At 36.9% G+C, this 16,740-nt stretch overlaps 1 protein-coding gene across 3 annotated transcripts in view; it reads right to left on the bottom strand.

Annotated features, from left to right (window-relative positions):
- PRKCZ (protein kinase C zeta) overlaps positions 1-16,740 on the bottom strand; it is a 40,556-nt gene that overhangs the window by 607 nt on the left and 23,209 nt on the right. For all 3 annotated transcript variants that reach the window (XM_057417653.1, XM_057417670.1, XM_057417660.1), the window contains 12 exons: positions 15,875-16,006; positions 14,639-14,720; positions 13,908-13,960; positions 11,757-11,945; positions 10,322-10,419; positions 6,593-6,679; positions 5,754-5,889; positions 4,908-4,995; positions 4,642-4,761; positions 3,914-3,993; positions 3,294-3,383; positions 783-898 (listed from right to left, as the gene is read on the bottom strand). In XM_057417653.1, coding sequence (XP_057273636.1) covers positions 783-898; positions 3,294-3,383; positions 3,914-3,993; positions 4,642-4,761; positions 4,908-4,995; positions 5,754-5,889; positions 6,593-6,679; positions 10,322-10,419; positions 11,757-11,945; positions 13,908-13,960; positions 14,639-14,720; positions 15,875-16,006 — 1,271 coding nt within the window. The remainder of the gene's footprint in view (positions 1-782; positions 899-3,293; positions 3,384-3,913; positions 3,994-4,641; positions 4,762-4,907; positions 4,996-5,753; positions 5,890-6,592; positions 6,680-10,321; positions 10,420-11,756; positions 11,946-13,907; positions 13,961-14,638; positions 14,721-15,874; positions 16,007-16,740) is intronic.

Raw genomic sequence — 16,740 nt, 5'->3', positions numbered from 1 at the left:
TTCTGTGAAGTATGTATGCAAAGTTGTACAGAAACAACACTAAATGGGGAGAAATATATTTTTTATTACTACTACCACTACTATTATTCTTCAACATTATTATATGCCCCATCCCTGCCACTGTTCAAGGCCAGGTTGGACAGGGATTAGAGCAACCTGCTCTAGAGGAGGGTGTCCCTGCCCATTGCAGGGATTGGAACTGGATGAGCTTTAAGGTCCCTTACAACCAAACCAGTCTGTGATGATGATGATGATCTGATAGAAAGTTTCTTCTGCCCTTCCAGTTCAGTTACTAACACTTACTAAGTAGCACTTATAAGGCCCTGAAAGCAGCAAGTAATAGATGACTGTTGTTCTGTAATAACCAATTTAAAAATAAGAAACACATTTTACTGTCAGCATAGGCTTCTCATGTTATATTAAAGATAAATACTATTAAAGAGTCAAGCACAAAGCTAATACTTTTTGATTACAAAAATGCAGCTGGTTGGGTCAGGAATTGAACTTGTGTCCTCTCTCAGTGCCCAGCACACACTCAGCAGCAAATCAACGCTGTACTCCCATCTTGTGTTAGAATACCAGGCAGTCTTCTATACACAGTAAGTATGAGAAGTTATGCAAGATAGGTAGGATAAAAAGGATATCAAATTTACTTCAACTTGGCTATGTTCTAATGCTAACTACAGAGTCTCCTCCTAGTAGTTTTCAAGTAATTTATAAATTGATTTCTCAATATGCAATTACATTGGGGAAAAAAAAAAAAAAACACAGACAACCCGTACTCATCATCTGGGGTTAGCTGCACAGGCTCGCTGGTGAACTGTGTGTCAAAGTTATCCAGACCGTAATCATCTGTGATCTGAGGCTGGAACGGGGGGGTGGTTTGCTTCTTCTCCAGCTAAGATACAAACACAAATGGGGGAGAGGGAAAATAAAGTCCTGCATATTCACAAGGTTTCCACAGAACATCCACACATGCTGGCTCTAAAGCACATGCACAGAGCAGTCACTGTAGTGGACTCAAACATCACTGGAAGACAGAAACGTGTTAAATATCATCTGACATTAAGGTTTAGACCATTTCGACACTAAGTGGTGTATGCTCATCCTTTTTATCCTGTTGCTGTATTTTTAAATACAAGACCTTCAAAAATCACTAAAGTGTGAAAACATATAGAAAAGCATGAGAACAGACTTCATGTATGAAATAACCAAAATTTCATTTGGGTGGCATGGTTTAGTGTGAGGAGTCTCTGCCCATGGCAGGGGGGTTGGAACTGGATGATCTTAAGATCCTTTCCAACCCTAACTATTCTATTCTATGATTCTATGAAAAAATGTGGTCTTGGCACTTCCCTGAATGCTGTTCAGCCATCCTATATGCAGAGTGAGGAATCTAAAATGTTCTGGGCTGTGCCACACACAGCTCTGATGATTAACATGAGGGGAAAGAAAAAAAAAAGTGTTCACCTCTATTAAATTTTTCCATGTAACTTGAGCTTAACACAGAAATGATTTTTAGTCAGTGTTAGACTCTTGTTTCAACTTGAAAAGATCTGGAAAAGCTTTTAAGTCAAAATCTTTTCTCCTCATCATCTGCATTTCAAAGGAAAGTCTAATACCTAAAAAAGATTCCAAATATTTTTTCATTTTGCTCTGAATGTACTTCCCAATGCTCTTCATTATAAGTTCAGCTGAACTTCTCATGCTCAGGACATGAGATCCTCCTGAGTAGCACTGTCCTAATCAGATCACAAAACAGAACCTCTGCAGAAGAAAACACAACCCTGCAGCACACAATGCTCATTCTCCTACAGAATCTCAAGCAAGCTGCACTGTAGCACCACAAGGTTGTTAACCCTAATATTCAGGCTTGAGAGAGAACGCAAAACAAGGGATGTCTGACAAAATTAAAGACAGGGTTTGTTATAGGAATAATTGTATAAGCACGAGGTATTTTAAACTACTGGCTCCTTACACAGTGCATTTCTTCTCCTAAGAATGCTAACAGGGATGGTCTGAACATCAGGCTTCCGAGGCAAAATGTAATAAGAGTTTTATCTTCTCCCCTAATCCTCTAGTATTACTACAGGCATGTTCCCACACTCCTGTAGACTTCCTAGGACTGTCAAAACATTAAAGACATATTCTATCTCTGTTCAACTAGGTATTAAAAAAAAAAGTGCTGATAAGGCAGTGGTTCCTGACTCGTTTTATTGCTCAAGTGGCAATAAACGTAACAGTGCCATTTCTGTGATGGTTTTCTACCATGAAGGCAGAAGTAGATACAATTGCCAAGTGAAGGTTAAAAAATTAAAACCAATTTAAGCAAAACTTTATGCTTGCCAAACCACTAAAGTCCAAGCCATCTATTCCCCCATGAACTAAAAACTTCCCTCACATCAGGAGCAATAAAGAAAACCTGAAAGTAATAATCAAAGAATCTTTTTGAATAACCACACTGCTCTCAAGCCATATCCTTAAATAAGGACCTGATCCTGCTCACGCCTATCCACATAACTAAACCCTGTTTCCCACCTGAATAATCCCACTGATTTAAAAAACTATCATTTGTGATTTCAGTCTTTTTTATTTTCAAAATAGTACAAGCAGATTACAAATGCTTCATGTACCTGAAGCACCTTATCTTCCATGGTTGTATCTAAACTGGTTTCACAACACTTTACCCATCCTGCTGGCCATGTAAATCAAGCACTACCTGTCCTGCCAAGGCAGAAAAGGTTTCTAATCACCAAGAGAAATGCCCTACTACGACAGCATTCCAACAGGCTGGCTTTGCTAGTCCACACTTCCATGTTCAGTGAAACATTTACTAATAGGACTATATGAAATGCCCACCGAGAACTGAACTATGACTCTAGGGATCTATGGAGTCCTTCCCACAACTGCAGGCACCTTGTGTGTACGCTGGGGATATTCTACAGCAGCAGAGCCCAGTGCATGACTTGGCTGAATCTACAAATAGGAACTAAGGAATAAATGGTTCCTACAATGCTTCTTAAAATTCATCATTTATTTTAAAATCAATACCCCCAAGTTGTAACCATTCCTAGAATTCAGAAGGAAGCCTGATTTTTGGTAGAAAAACAAAGCTTGTTTCCATTATGGTCATGGAAGAAACCTTGTTCCTCCATCACCTGGAGAAAGAAAAATAGTTTTTACTCTTATAGAACTGAATTTCCCTGTTTTTAAGGGGGCTTTTACATGTGCATACAATTAATGAACTAGAGAATCTATTCCTTTTGGACAGATATAAACAGAATAATTTTTACCATATCCCAGTCTATGCTGCGGAAAAACGTATGAGACTTGATATCAGAAAATCCTGTCTGTGGCTGGCAACCAAGCCTTTCTTTGGGATCCTGTGGAAACAAACTCACATTACACACTCAAAGCCAGTTATGGTCCCCATTTGTCCCACTTACAGCCCATGTACATGACTCCAGCACTCCCCACGACTGCAAACTACTGCTAAGATAGTAGGGCTGTCAAGGAATTTTTGTTCTTTTTCCTTTCTTTTTTTTAAAGTAAAATTAGGTTTTACAATTTCTTAAAATAAAAACCACTTATTTAGTAATGTATAATTCATATCCTCATAAAATTTGGGGATTTCAATCAGCTTGATAAGTAATAAAGTATTACAGAAAAAAAGCTTGGAAACAAACCTATAGGTTTTTTTTTTCAACTAGGTTCAGGCTTTCAAATCGAGTCTGTGCTGTGGAATTCACTTGGTAAATTAGCAGCTAAGAAGCGGCTTCTTTTAACATACAGCACACAAAGGTTTGATAGGTTTTCTTAACAGTAAGCAGATTAACCTCTTAACTGTACTGCTTTCAACAGGAAGCTCTGACTTCCAGATCTTAGATGCTAAAAATAAGAGAATATTATTTACCTTGTTTAAAAACCCTTTTAACACGTGGGAAGCCTTGACAGAAAGAAACCTTGGAATCCGGATTGGCTTCTCGAGAATAACTGTTACAGGTTTAAAAACAGCAATATTGGCTTTTGGTATGTGACATTACCATGATCTCAACAGAAACACTGTATTATTTAATTATGTGACCATTTGGAAAATGGGAAGACAGACTAATTAGGTAAAATAATGCAAACTAAAGGAACTACAGTAATTCAAGGCACCGTTACAGCGACAGTTCAAGATTTCCTAAAAGAAGTATTAGCTGCACTAGCTTTTTCTACTGTCTGTAGTGTAAGCAGGGAATAAAACTTTTCCACTGTCCTCACTACATGGAAAGGTGCAATTTTAAACAGTAACTGATTTAACATTACGCTCATATGAAGAACATTGCAGATTGTGCTAAATAACTGCAGTAACTACTTTCAAGAATGGCTTTGCATATGCATGCAACTTCTCAATTCCCCAAATTGTTACAGAGTTTCTGTAGTAATAAATATGGTATTACTATTTCCAGACCATTTTATCTGAGTTCAACAAAGTAAATTTCTGGGATGAAGAGCTGGAAATATTTGAGGTTTTTTATCTACAGTAGATTTACAGACAGCTACAGGGTAACAATGGCAATGGGAACGCAAACTGTCCTGCAGGAACTGGAATTTTCACTATTTCTCCCCCAGGAAATACAAAAATCCAAATGACTATACCTTGGAAGAGGTAATCTTCAGTGTTCATGTCTGGATTGTCAGTAATAATATCAAACGGAGACCTTCCTGCCATCATTTCAAACATCAACACGCCGAGAGCCCACCAGTCCACGCTGAACCCTGGAAACATTTGCAGAGCAGATTTTCAGCCAGGACTCAATGAAATTCAGTGTTTTCTCTCATAGAGGTGAAGATCAACAGCCTGGTTCAACTAGAACTTTGCTTTGTGATTTATTATAACTGCAAATTGTTTAGTCACAGCTTACCATATTCTTCTCCTCTGAGGATCTCTGGTGCAATGTAATTTGGTGTCCCACAGAAAGTGCTTGTAGTGTCACCAGGGCCCAAACCTTCCTATATGCATAAATCATGTAGAAATTAAAAGCTGACCTCCTTTTCTGCAAATTTCCCTTAATTAGACTTATAAAGCCAAGTGACTGAGGAATTCTAAAGACCTTCCTTTCAAAAAAAAAAAAAATGCAAGAGCAAAACAAATGCTCATAGTGCTCAAAGCTGGATAGTGACTTCACAGCTTACCTTAGCAAATTAATTGATTAAAACTGAGTCACAGCACACTTCTAACAACATTTTGCTTACTGTTTACAGACACAATTAAAACCAAATCCAGATAAACAATTTGGAAATCATTCTCTAACAGATGTTGGGAAAAAGCATCACATTAAGAACATGCTACGCTTTGCCAGATGCTTTGAAAATGATGCTCTTTCAATTGCCTCTCAATGCCCAAGATTACAGCCCCTGAGAGCTGAGGTAACAGACAGCCCCTTTGGTTACTAATCTGCACAGTCCAACCTCAGAGAACGACAAATTCAGACTCACAGGAGCAGTTAACAGATGGAAAAGACCCTTTTAAAAACATATTTTCTTAAACATAATTTTTCTAACTTGAGTCATTTAGCAAACAAATAGAAAAAGAAATTGACTTGCCCAAAGGGCCAAACTACTTTTGTCCCACAAAATGACCCACATAACTTGAAATGTAAAAGGAAAAAAATTACAAATCACTGGATGCTGTATTTGACCTAAAAGCATAACCAGAGAGATGCTGCTGAATGACAAAGGGACAAAAGAAAGGTAAGAAAAAATCCTACCTTGCACATGCCATAATCTGTTAATTTGATGTGACCCTCTGCATCTAGAAGAACATTATCTAGTTTTAAATCTCTGTAGATTATGCCTCTTTCATGGAGGAAGTTTAGAGCAATACAAATTTCAGCAGCATAAAACCTGAAATTAAAAAGGAGAAAATTCCCATTAGCATTAAGATTGTACAAAACCTGGTACAATTACAAAGAAAAAAATAATCTTTCCTTAAAGCATCACTTTGCAGTCAGCTTTTATCTACCAGCAGCATGCCAAAACCAAGCTACACTTATCCATAACGACACTGACCTTGCATATTGTAAAGCCATTCCTTTAAATATGAGAAATTACTTTAATTCTACTAATTAAGAAAATATTTATTCTTTATGCTAATTTTTTGCTGAAAATTCCAACTATGAAAGAGGTCTGTCTTTTCCACTTATTCAGAGTTAGAATAGAACTTTGTGTAGTACAAAGCCATGCAAAACAGATTTTTCCTCTTCTCCTGCCAACACTATATTAATTCAATGTAGGACCAAAGCAAATAGAATAATTACATCTTCCATCAACAGATTAAACAAGTATTACCTAAATACGAATCAATAAACAAAATAAATAGGAGGAACTGTTACTACAAATTCTTGCTTGCTTGAAAAAATATATATATTCTTCAGAAAAGCAAAATTCACATTTCTTTCCAGGGCAGTACATTCTAAACTTGAGAATGAACTTTTTGTTCTTTCTTTGTCATTCATATACTTCTATGGAATAAACTTGAGGAAGTATTTCCTAAAACATTAAAAAAATACAACACAGGAAACCCACTACAACTGTGTTAGTGAAATACCTTGCGTGTTCTTCAGGAAGCTTCCTTTGCCGTTGCATATGAAACATAAGATCTCCCCCGTTTACATACTCTATGACAAGAAACAATCTGAAAGTATATAATACAATTAATGGATTCCAAGGAAACTGAAGAAAAACTGTTCTTATCCTTCCAAATTAAACCATTTTCACTTCCACTCTTGAATCGACTTCTAGACTTCTTACAGTTACAGAAACTATCTAAGAGGAAAAAAAGAGTACTTATTTGATCCATGTAGGATCACATCCTTTATTTAAATGACAGACTGCATATAAAGGAGAGGCAGCTACATACAACAGGCTATTGTATGGTATAAAACCTGCAGAAACTTATTTAAATAGCACATAAGACAAAAACATTTGCCCAATGAGGTACTCACTCAGCAACAGAAGAAACACCCAAAGCATATAATGAGATACAGACTTCTTTAAAAATTACAGCACAATCATGGAAGTGTGCTAGAAGATGGTGCATGGCAAAAATGAAGGTTTATCACAAAAAGGTAGAATTATCATTCATTTGAAAAATGTCATTAGTAACAACAACAATGCCGATCATTTAAAATAAAGGGCTTAGTATTTAAAAATACTTTAAAAGATGCATCAATTGTAATTCAAACCTTTGAGTAAACCTGACAGATTCACCCTGACGTAACAACTATTAAATTGTTACTCTGCTTGACTAGATATTGTTCATTTTTAGTAGCCAAGCTGCAGCATCACATCTGGAGAGCTCTGTAAATGAAATGTAGTTTACATACACAGAAGTCAACAAGGTTTCTGCATAGGCAAACCCTGAAAATTATCATCACTATTTGATGTAGTTTTCCTACTAAAAGGTCACCATGTTTAATAAATAACAATATTTGCTCAATTAATGAGCATCTGGCAACACTACAGATCAGTATGTTTTGTAGGATTTGTAATATTAATACATAACTACAAAGTTTGCTGTTTGTGCTGGTTCAGTTCTTGAAAAGCTCTAACAGATGTACTGAAAGCAAGCTGACAAATTCAGTTAGAGCAGTGCAACCTGAATTTACTTTCAAAAAACCACACGTTTTAGCTGAATAGTAGATGACAATATTCTTTCAATTTAAGTAACAAAATCTAGCATATTATTAAAAAAAACACATACAAGATTATTTCTACGAAATCATATGGTCATCACTGAGCTCTTCCCAATGCAGTGTTAAGAAACATACTGTCATTCCTAAAAGGAAAACCCACAATGTTCTGTTGTATTTGAAGAACAGACTGAGACTAAAGAACGTGAGAATTGACAGACTCAGCTCATACACCCCCATTATTTATCAGTGATGAAAACTGAATAGGTGAGCCAGCAGGGCAGACAATGAAATCCCACCCTCCCTTGACTTTGCCACAACCTTTATCTGTAGAAAACGGTGAATTAAAAGACAGTATGATGGACCCTTTTCTGTCACACCCTACATGGCATGGTGGCTAAAGGAAAGATCTGGGCACAGATCTGAGCTTACTAGCTCCTCTGCAGAACAGCTTTTGAAACAACCTTCTCAAAACAAACAAGGGAAAAGTCAGGAGGGGAAAGAAAACAAATACAGGTGGAATGAGCTGTATAAAGAGACTTCTATTACAGTTTGCAGGAAAGATTTCATCCTTGGGAAAATACAATCTAGGCAATGCTGCTAAGGTCAGAGAAACCAGCAGGATAGAAACATGTTGAGTAAGGGCTCCTTATGAAAGCTGCAGCTCTCCCACGAGGTATTGTTTCTTTATACATCTAATTTTCCATGAGCTGAAAACTCCCTTCCATATATCCACACACTGGAAAACATTCCATTTGGAAAAGACATTCTCCAGTCTTACCTCAGCCCATTCTAACTGGTAATAATAAAGATGACTTTCTTCCCTTTGAAAAGAAGTCTTCATTTGAAACACTTAAAGTGTTAAAAACTTCAAAGGTAAAACAGGAAAAATTATTGGACACAACCCAGCTTGCACATCTTTCAGTGGCCTCCCCACAAGAGTATAAAGACTTGTATAAAGACTTATATAAACTAAAAATAAATCACAAATAAAACAGATAATGCCATGAACATTTTTTTTTACAGCATTCCTGATATTTTTTGCTTCCAAATTTCCTACCCAATTTGGAAGCTTTCAATGTTTTATCACCATCCAGAGCCTGCAATTTAAAGTTCCTTGTATCAAGTCATGTTTTAGCACGTGTGAATGCTGATAGCCCTTGCTAGTTTTAGAAGGATTTACTCAAACATCAGTGATTGTGCAGGATGGAGGTTTCAGATTGTTGCCATCCTTGGAAGACACTTATCTGACAAGTCTGTGCAAGCCCAAGGTACATATTTTGACAATAATAAAACAAGCATTGCTAGTATCTGGAACAATGCAAACAACTACATTTTTTCCCTCCTCCTATTAGCACCCTTACACATAAACTGTTCTCATATTACAACTCGTTTTCTTTGGGTCAGTTAACACAAGCTAATGTTGATGAGCTAATTCACTTGAAGTCAGTTTTGTGCTTCTCTGATCCTGTAATGAGGTTATGATCGTGATTTTTTTTAACATTACAGCTATAACCAAATTTTGAATTCATGACATTGCAGCTCTATCAATGGCAAAAGGCTGAAGTCAAGCAAAACACTACAGTTTCATTGCAAGTAGAAGCCAGGCTGGAAAAAGGACTCCAGAAGACACAGCAGGAATACAGAAAGTTTTAATTACATTCAGCTACTTGTCAATATTTCTGCTCCCCCAAGTATGCCAGTGTAAGTACCAAAGTGTCATGAAAAAGGATCTTTTATTGCTGACCTCAGCCTTTTCATTGTTCCCAATATTTCTAAGTAACCTCATCCTCAATACCTCACCCTGCCTGATCACTTGAACTACTACATTAGATGTTCAGTACTATTTAGTACTTGGTAAAAATACTGGTTTAGCTTAAAAGGCCTTTCACTTATGGAAGTGTAACAGCAAGTAGGTGCCTCTGGAAACAAAATCACCCCAACAAACCACAACCCTCAAACATACAAATTCCACAGTGACACAGAAAAGCATGGGCATGAAAGTTCTTCTTGATTTTCTTCATATTCCAGTTGCAAAATAAGAAGCAAGTAACCCATTCTGGATTGGGCACACAAGGACAAAAAAAATAGTATTTCAAAGTAGCTAAGAGTTTATTAAGTACTATTTCAAATAAAATCACATACTTCATCAATAGGTGCTAAGCTTTGTAGGTAAAAAAATACTTCATACACACATAGTTTTTAAGTTATTAAAAATTATTACTGCTGAGCAGCCCGACTCTTATGCCAATTTGAAGAACAGAGAACTACAGCCTGGTCCTCTGAAAATGGCCCTGTTCAATACCACCAGGCATTATAAACTCTCTCCTACAACCCTGTGTTTAACCCTACTACCAATCTTCCTCTTCCCAAAGCCACACACCCTGTGCTCAGGAAGATAGCACACAGTTCCTCCTCCTCCTCATTCATGTTCTCCCTTTAGGTCTGGACCTGAGATACCAGCCTTTTCCTCCACACCACACTGGCTAAGCTTCCCCACTGGAACTGGTTTTGCTGTAGCAATACTAATGCTTCCTTCTGAACACTCCTGACAGTGGGACGGCGCTGGTTACATTTGGTTTATGAGAAGCAGTTAGGACTATGAGCAAGAGTTTCAAAACAAAATAATTTCAGATCTTTCTTACCGACTTGTTGTTTGAAAGCATGAATGTAAACCAACTAGGAATGGGTTACTGGATGCCTGTTCAAACACATGTTTCTCTGTCTGTACCCAATCAATATCCTGAAATAGAGTAATTGAACAATCAGAACTCCTGCTGGGTAATCACTGGGGGTATTCCCAGAAAACTGTGAACATCTATACTCCCTTGCACATACACCATCATTGTTATATATGTTCTTCAGAAAGACAAACCCCCCTAAAATCTGGAGGAAGTTATAAAACATTTTAATTCCATTATATATTCAGAAATTAACCATTTAGAAAGGTCTGCACAAAATTTAAGCCATTTTAAAGCATCATAACATCTGCAATATTTGACACACTGCTCACATGGCTTCATAGAAATAAGTTCAACCAGCTTGGATAAATGATCCTGAAGCTGCTGAGGCAACTCATGCCAGTAACACAAGCAATGTGAATCTCCAGGTTTTACAATGCTCAAAATAAACTGAAATTCAGTTTCTCATCTGAAACTCAAAATTGATTCAATGAAACTACCAAAACCTGCTTAGTTTGTCCAGCCAAAATCATTCTTAAAAGCATCATAGACTACCTTTAGTATTTCAATGGGGAGAAGTCCTGAGCACCCAGAGCAATACCATATAATAAAACCCTATAAAAATTTGAAAGATATGTGCACAGTACTGCAAGATTCAGACCCCCAATAACGAAGCATTCAGTAATTTTTCATACAACTATCCAAAATTTAAACTTTATGGACATTTGGTTTTAACAGTAGATAATCACTCTTGATGCAATACACTGATCATGTTCCACCCTGCAAACACTCAATACTCTGCTAATAAACTAGAAATGTAATTGTGCTAAAAAATCTCCCTTTCCAACAAATACTTCCAGCTTTCCAACTAATCTGAAGACAACAAAGACTGGCACTGAGAGACCAGGCCTTCTTGTCAAGGCTAGTTAGTGAAACTAGAGTCTCAAAGGACATAAAGAAACATCACCATCAAATTAATCTGTTAGGCTTTGTGTTCAGACACTCCTGAAGACCTTGGAAAGGTAAACTTGGATCCAAACATGAGCCACAATCCAGTTTTGAGTAAAATCTTGACTCAGAACAGTTTGAGCTCCTATTCTGAAACACAGACAGTAATCTGCAGCTACATTCATTTGCCTTCAAAGTTAAGTACCTAAATTCCACCCTATTTATCTCACCACTTGCAGCATATCCAGGTTGGAATATTTTTCATGTGCATTCTACTAAGACTATTAATAGCTGGTAATTGTTATTTAATCTCTCAGATTTAATCTCGTTGCTTCATGCAGCCACTTCATGACAAATGAGTTCAGAATTAGCTGCTTTCTTAGTTGAAAGTTTCTTGTTAAAGCACAGTAAGTTTTTACAGTAACAGAATGCAATTAACACAGACTTTTACCTCATCATCATGGACCAATTCTTTTTTCACTACTTTCATAGCATAAATTTGATCATTCTTTTTTAACCGAACTAAAAGAACTTTGGCATAACTTCCGCGTCCAATAACTCTGATTAAATCAAAGTCCTGTAGTCCAAGTCCCTGAGAAATCTTAATTCCATCCATTCCATCAATGACTGGTTTGATTTCCTGTATAAAAAGAAGCAGATGCTAGAAACGGAAGACATTTTCAAAACAAGCGATTACTAAAGCAAAGAGGTCTTTGACCACTGGACAGAATGTGCTGAGTTTGCTTCCCATTGTCAGTGGCACACAGATCTGAATGGCTGATAAGAGCACATTTGTTTGGCAATGTTCACTTAGTATTGCTTTTGCTCTTGCTAAAAGTCACTACGGTTTTCAAGGCAGTAGTTTGTTCAATTAATTATTTAAACTTCCCTACTGGAAAACAGAAGGCAATGTCCTGAGAAATGAAGTTTTACTCAAACTCTTGGACCACATAGAATTATCCTTTGTATTAAGTGAAGACAATATTTCACATTCTGACAGATATTGCAGTACAAATTAATAAAGGCTCTTAAAAAAGGAGGAGAATAAAGAAACAATCATTTGCTAATGAATATACTTGTCTTGGTTTCAGTTTAGGTAACAACTGCTTGTATTAAGTTAAGTACAGTTTCTAATAGGTGCCTGGGAACATATAGAAGCACATGCATGTTTCTCAAATGTGAGAATTTGCAGCAAATATACCACTATGAAGAATTTTATTTTAAAAATCATTATTTTAAAAGATAAACTTTATCTTGAGTTTTTGCTGAAGTTAAATGCGAACATGTGAGACTGAAGCACAAGCCGCTGAAGTAGGCAAATGCAGCAGGTACTTTGATATTTCATGTTTTACCAATATAGACAATGCTTTGACATACTTCTGTGGCCTATTTTTATCTGACCTCATACTACTGTACTTGTAGAGAGATCAACATTCTGCTGAACTATGGAAAGTACTTATATAAAGAATCTTGATCTAGGATTGACTGCTCTTAGAAGAGATTGCTCTGAGCTTAAAGATTCTCAAAGCAGCTCCCAGAATGCCACTTCCTGTCTGTAGGATAACTTAAATTATTTTATTAAAGCTTGAAAGTAAGGTGAGAAAAATCAGAGCAGCATAATTGAGAACACTTGAGCTTGAGCAAATAGCACCTATAGAAATCTAAGTACAAAAAGTATTTACCTGAACACTAACCATGGTAAAAGTCAGCAACACCAGATCACAATTCTGACATGTTTTAAACTTATACCTTTCCATCTCCGAATCCAAGACAAAAATCTGAAGATGTGACTGAAATTCACTACCCATGAGCAGGAAGTACTCAAGTGTGAAATAATGGTAGTGACAAGTATTGTAGTGGAGGTAAAGGAAAAAAAAGTGCAGGCCAGCTAAAAGTGGGGTATTGATCCAACTGCTAGTGTTCTGCAGAGTGCATCCTATTTATTTTAAATATGCCAGAAGCACTTCTTTTAAAGAAGTGCCTTGGAGCCCTTTAGAATTAAAGGGTATTGGGATTGTTCTATACTGCTTTAAGGGAATAACATTCTTGGTACACAAAGATTGTATCAGATCATCTACAAAAGATCTGAAAACCAGAGTTTAAGCGTATGTTATTGTATTCATATTTCCACAGGGGCTGTCTATAAATTATTAGGTATTATTTATGTGAAACCTCTCAGACAGCTGGATAGCTAATGTATTATCAGACTGAACCAACTTTCATAATCATATACTGCAAGGATAGCCTGAGGGTGATGGAAGGGGGTACATCCATTAGAGAGAGCAGACAAGATAATGTCAAAGCCTCCATTTGTTGCTAGGACCAATAAAGTCAAACCCTCTGCTAAATCACTGTTGTTCCAACATGAATGGAAAGGATAAAAAAAAAATAAAAAATATTGGGATAACAAGAGCTGGATACAAAAGAAACCTGAAAACATTCAGCAATAATTCTTTAAAAACTAATCCATTTTCAAAAAGAAACACCAGACTTTTTTTTTAAGGTAGCAGAAAAAAATAAGACAAATAATTTGGCATATTTATAGAAAGTATATGATTCAGAGCGTGTAAATGTGACCTACAGAGATATTTTAAAAACATACCTCAGAGTCATCTTTAATGTTGTCATGTTTCCGGTTTGAAGGAATGTAGGGAACTGAAAAAAGAAATCAAATAGTGTTGTTAAGGTCTTCATTAGAAATCATTCTTAAAATTGATAAATGGAAAGACTGAGTAGCTTAGGGTCAGCAGTCTGCTTTAAATACTATGGGACAGTTGACCAAACTTTCCTACTTTTCTTGTAATTCTGACAGCAGGGTGCAGCAGAAACTACTCTGAGACAGCAAGAAATTCATCAATGGACTTTTGAGCTCATAGCAGCATCTGACAAAAGACAGTCATTTCCAAGAACGGGCATGGTAAATGGCCCCTGAAAACAAGACAGGTTAAATCATCAAAATGCTAGCCCAGAAAGAATACTATAAACCACACTAAATTATGAAATACTTAAAGGCTGAGGGTGCATTTATTAGCATCCCAGTTTAGATCAGAAGTACAGGGGTTTGTTTTAGAAAATACATCTATTGTTCCAAATTGCTCCATGCTTAACTTTCCATTGTGGTTTGGTTTCAGAGCTTATGAATTTAGGATGAAACCAAACCAGATGACATGTTTCAGAAGTATGTTTACTGTAATTGAGTCCCTAATGAGTCCATGGGACTAAACAAGAGCTAATCTAACATAAACTTTATTAAAAAGTAAACCTAAACAGGTAGGGTGGAAACTGGGCCTCCAAATGGAGGAACACGGAATTTTGACTTAAGACAGTACTCACTTCCATCAGTTTCTTCTGAAGGGAGGCCAACATCATCATTTTTATCATCTAACTGAGGTTCCTGGGAAGGCATGACCGAATCCTTGCAGAACAGACAAGTTACATAGGAAAAAAATATGCAGTAACTTTAAATGAGTATGTCTTGCACTGAGCTATAATGCAACGAGAACCTAATATCTGTATCGTCCACAATGAAAATTGTCTTTTGTAAAAGTATTTCTGACTACTAACACTTTGTGATGCGTTATAAAACCAGCCTACAAAATGCCTAAATGCTACGTTGACCATTGTCTTTAACTACAAGAGATGCTTAGCCGTCTTCTAAAAGCAAGGTTAATATATTTTGTTGCAAAGTTCTAAATTTTATTTTATTTAAGACTTCTGAGTCTGCTTCACATGGAACAGCAACAAAGTAAACACTTGGAACATGACGTTACACACTCTATTTAGAGCACTGGCATATTCCTTTCCTGTTTAGAAACAGGAATTGTTCCTCACTGTGCAAGGGTGTAACATAAATTGGTAAAGATCATAATACCAAATAGTCTTATAGTACATTTAGACACTGGTTATCAACCACAACTCATTGAGAGACATGTAAGACTATGCCAGTAGGTGTAGCAGCATGCACAAATAAATTGGCAAAGAACCTAGCAGTGCAAGCTGACGTGAAAGAACATTAAAGCCTATTTGCATGCAGTAGTGCAAAAACCACACAAGTGCCTTAGTTCTTAAAATACTCCCATAGGCTAAAAGGAAGAAATCTAGGATTTGTCCAGAGAAGCTGTGGCTGCCCCATCCCTGGCAGTGTTCAAGGTCAGGTTGGAGGGGGCTTGGAGCAACCTGCTGTAGTGGAAGGTGTCCCTACCCATAGCTGGGTGCTGGGACTGGATCAGCTTTAAGGTCCCTTCCACCTCTAATCAGTCTGTGATTCTATGATTGTCAATGACAACTCTTTATCTCTCTGTAAAATAGGGTGTGTCTACTGGAAGAGGGAAACTCAAGCTTGCACACAATTCATATCACAAGTTTTCTTTCCTCACTTTGTTTCTATTGCTCACAATCCAAAGGCTTGTCCTCCAGAAACCTTCTCAGTTCAGAAAGTGAAAAGCAACCACCACCAAGTGTTACAGCTCCACTACTACACACAGCACTTAATTACTGAAGAGGCACATCCACAGCCAGCCACTCAGGACACAATGAAACATCTTAGCTTCATACAAAACACAAACTTACCATATGCCTTTTGCAGGTCAGTGGAACAAGTATATGGCAACGCTTATGGACCAACAACTTGCAGTTGATACACTTGTAGCCTTGCCTTCCCAGACCCCATATCCTTTCACTGCACTGGCCACAGTACGCTCTCTAAAAGGCAGAATGCATATTATCAATTCAGTTATCAATTCCTTTCTGTAAATAAGTAGTTATCAAGCAGCAAGAATTCACCTAAAAAATGAGTCACTTCCTAATAGATATACAAAATTAGTCACTTCCTAATAGATGTACAATAATATTTCTCTTAGAATATCCAGGGGTTTCCCAATAACTGAAGGTTCTACTTCATGCTTAGAATTCAATTAAATGCAGTCCTTTTTTAGTGAATGTTAAGAAAACATCCCAAGCCTATGGAACGCATTACAGCTTAATATTAGCAAATTATGCCTACAGAATATTTTGAATTTCAGGTTCTGACAGAGGTCACCCAAACAAAGCTGGCAGAAATCTGTACTACACCATTATGCATAAAACCCATGTGGACTGACTGCTTTGGAGAACACAAAATATTACAAAATACAAGTTAAAGAATGAAGCATGTTCTATATCTGCACATATATATTTTAACAGAGGTAGAAACTTCGCATAATTAAACCTCAGGTATCAAGTCTCATGTAAAACCTCTGTATCTTGCACCATTTAATGGCAAAAATATATGGTCTTTTTTTCCCCTACATGCAGGGACATAGCATCTAACTAAATTAAACCAAAAGGAGGACAAATCAAGAAGCCAGACATCCTACTGTTGACTTCAACAGGGCAGGTCTCGAAATATTTTTTCCAGGTTGTGTGTGCTGTGGTCATCTCATCCACTCTACCCAAAG

The sequence above is a fragment of the Pezoporus wallicus genome, unplaced genomic scaffold (genome assembly GCF_028554395.1).
Source record: "Pezoporus wallicus isolate ANWC-B61680 ecotype Strahan unplaced genomic scaffold, APGP_CSIRO_Pwel_v1 contig_13766, whole genome shotgun sequence".
NCBI classification, from domain to species: Eukaryota; Metazoa; Chordata; class Aves; order Psittaciformes; family Psittacidae; genus Pezoporus; species Pezoporus wallicus.
The sequence above is the reverse complement of the archived record's forward strand: the minus strand, read 5'-3'. Positions and strand labels throughout refer to the sequence as shown.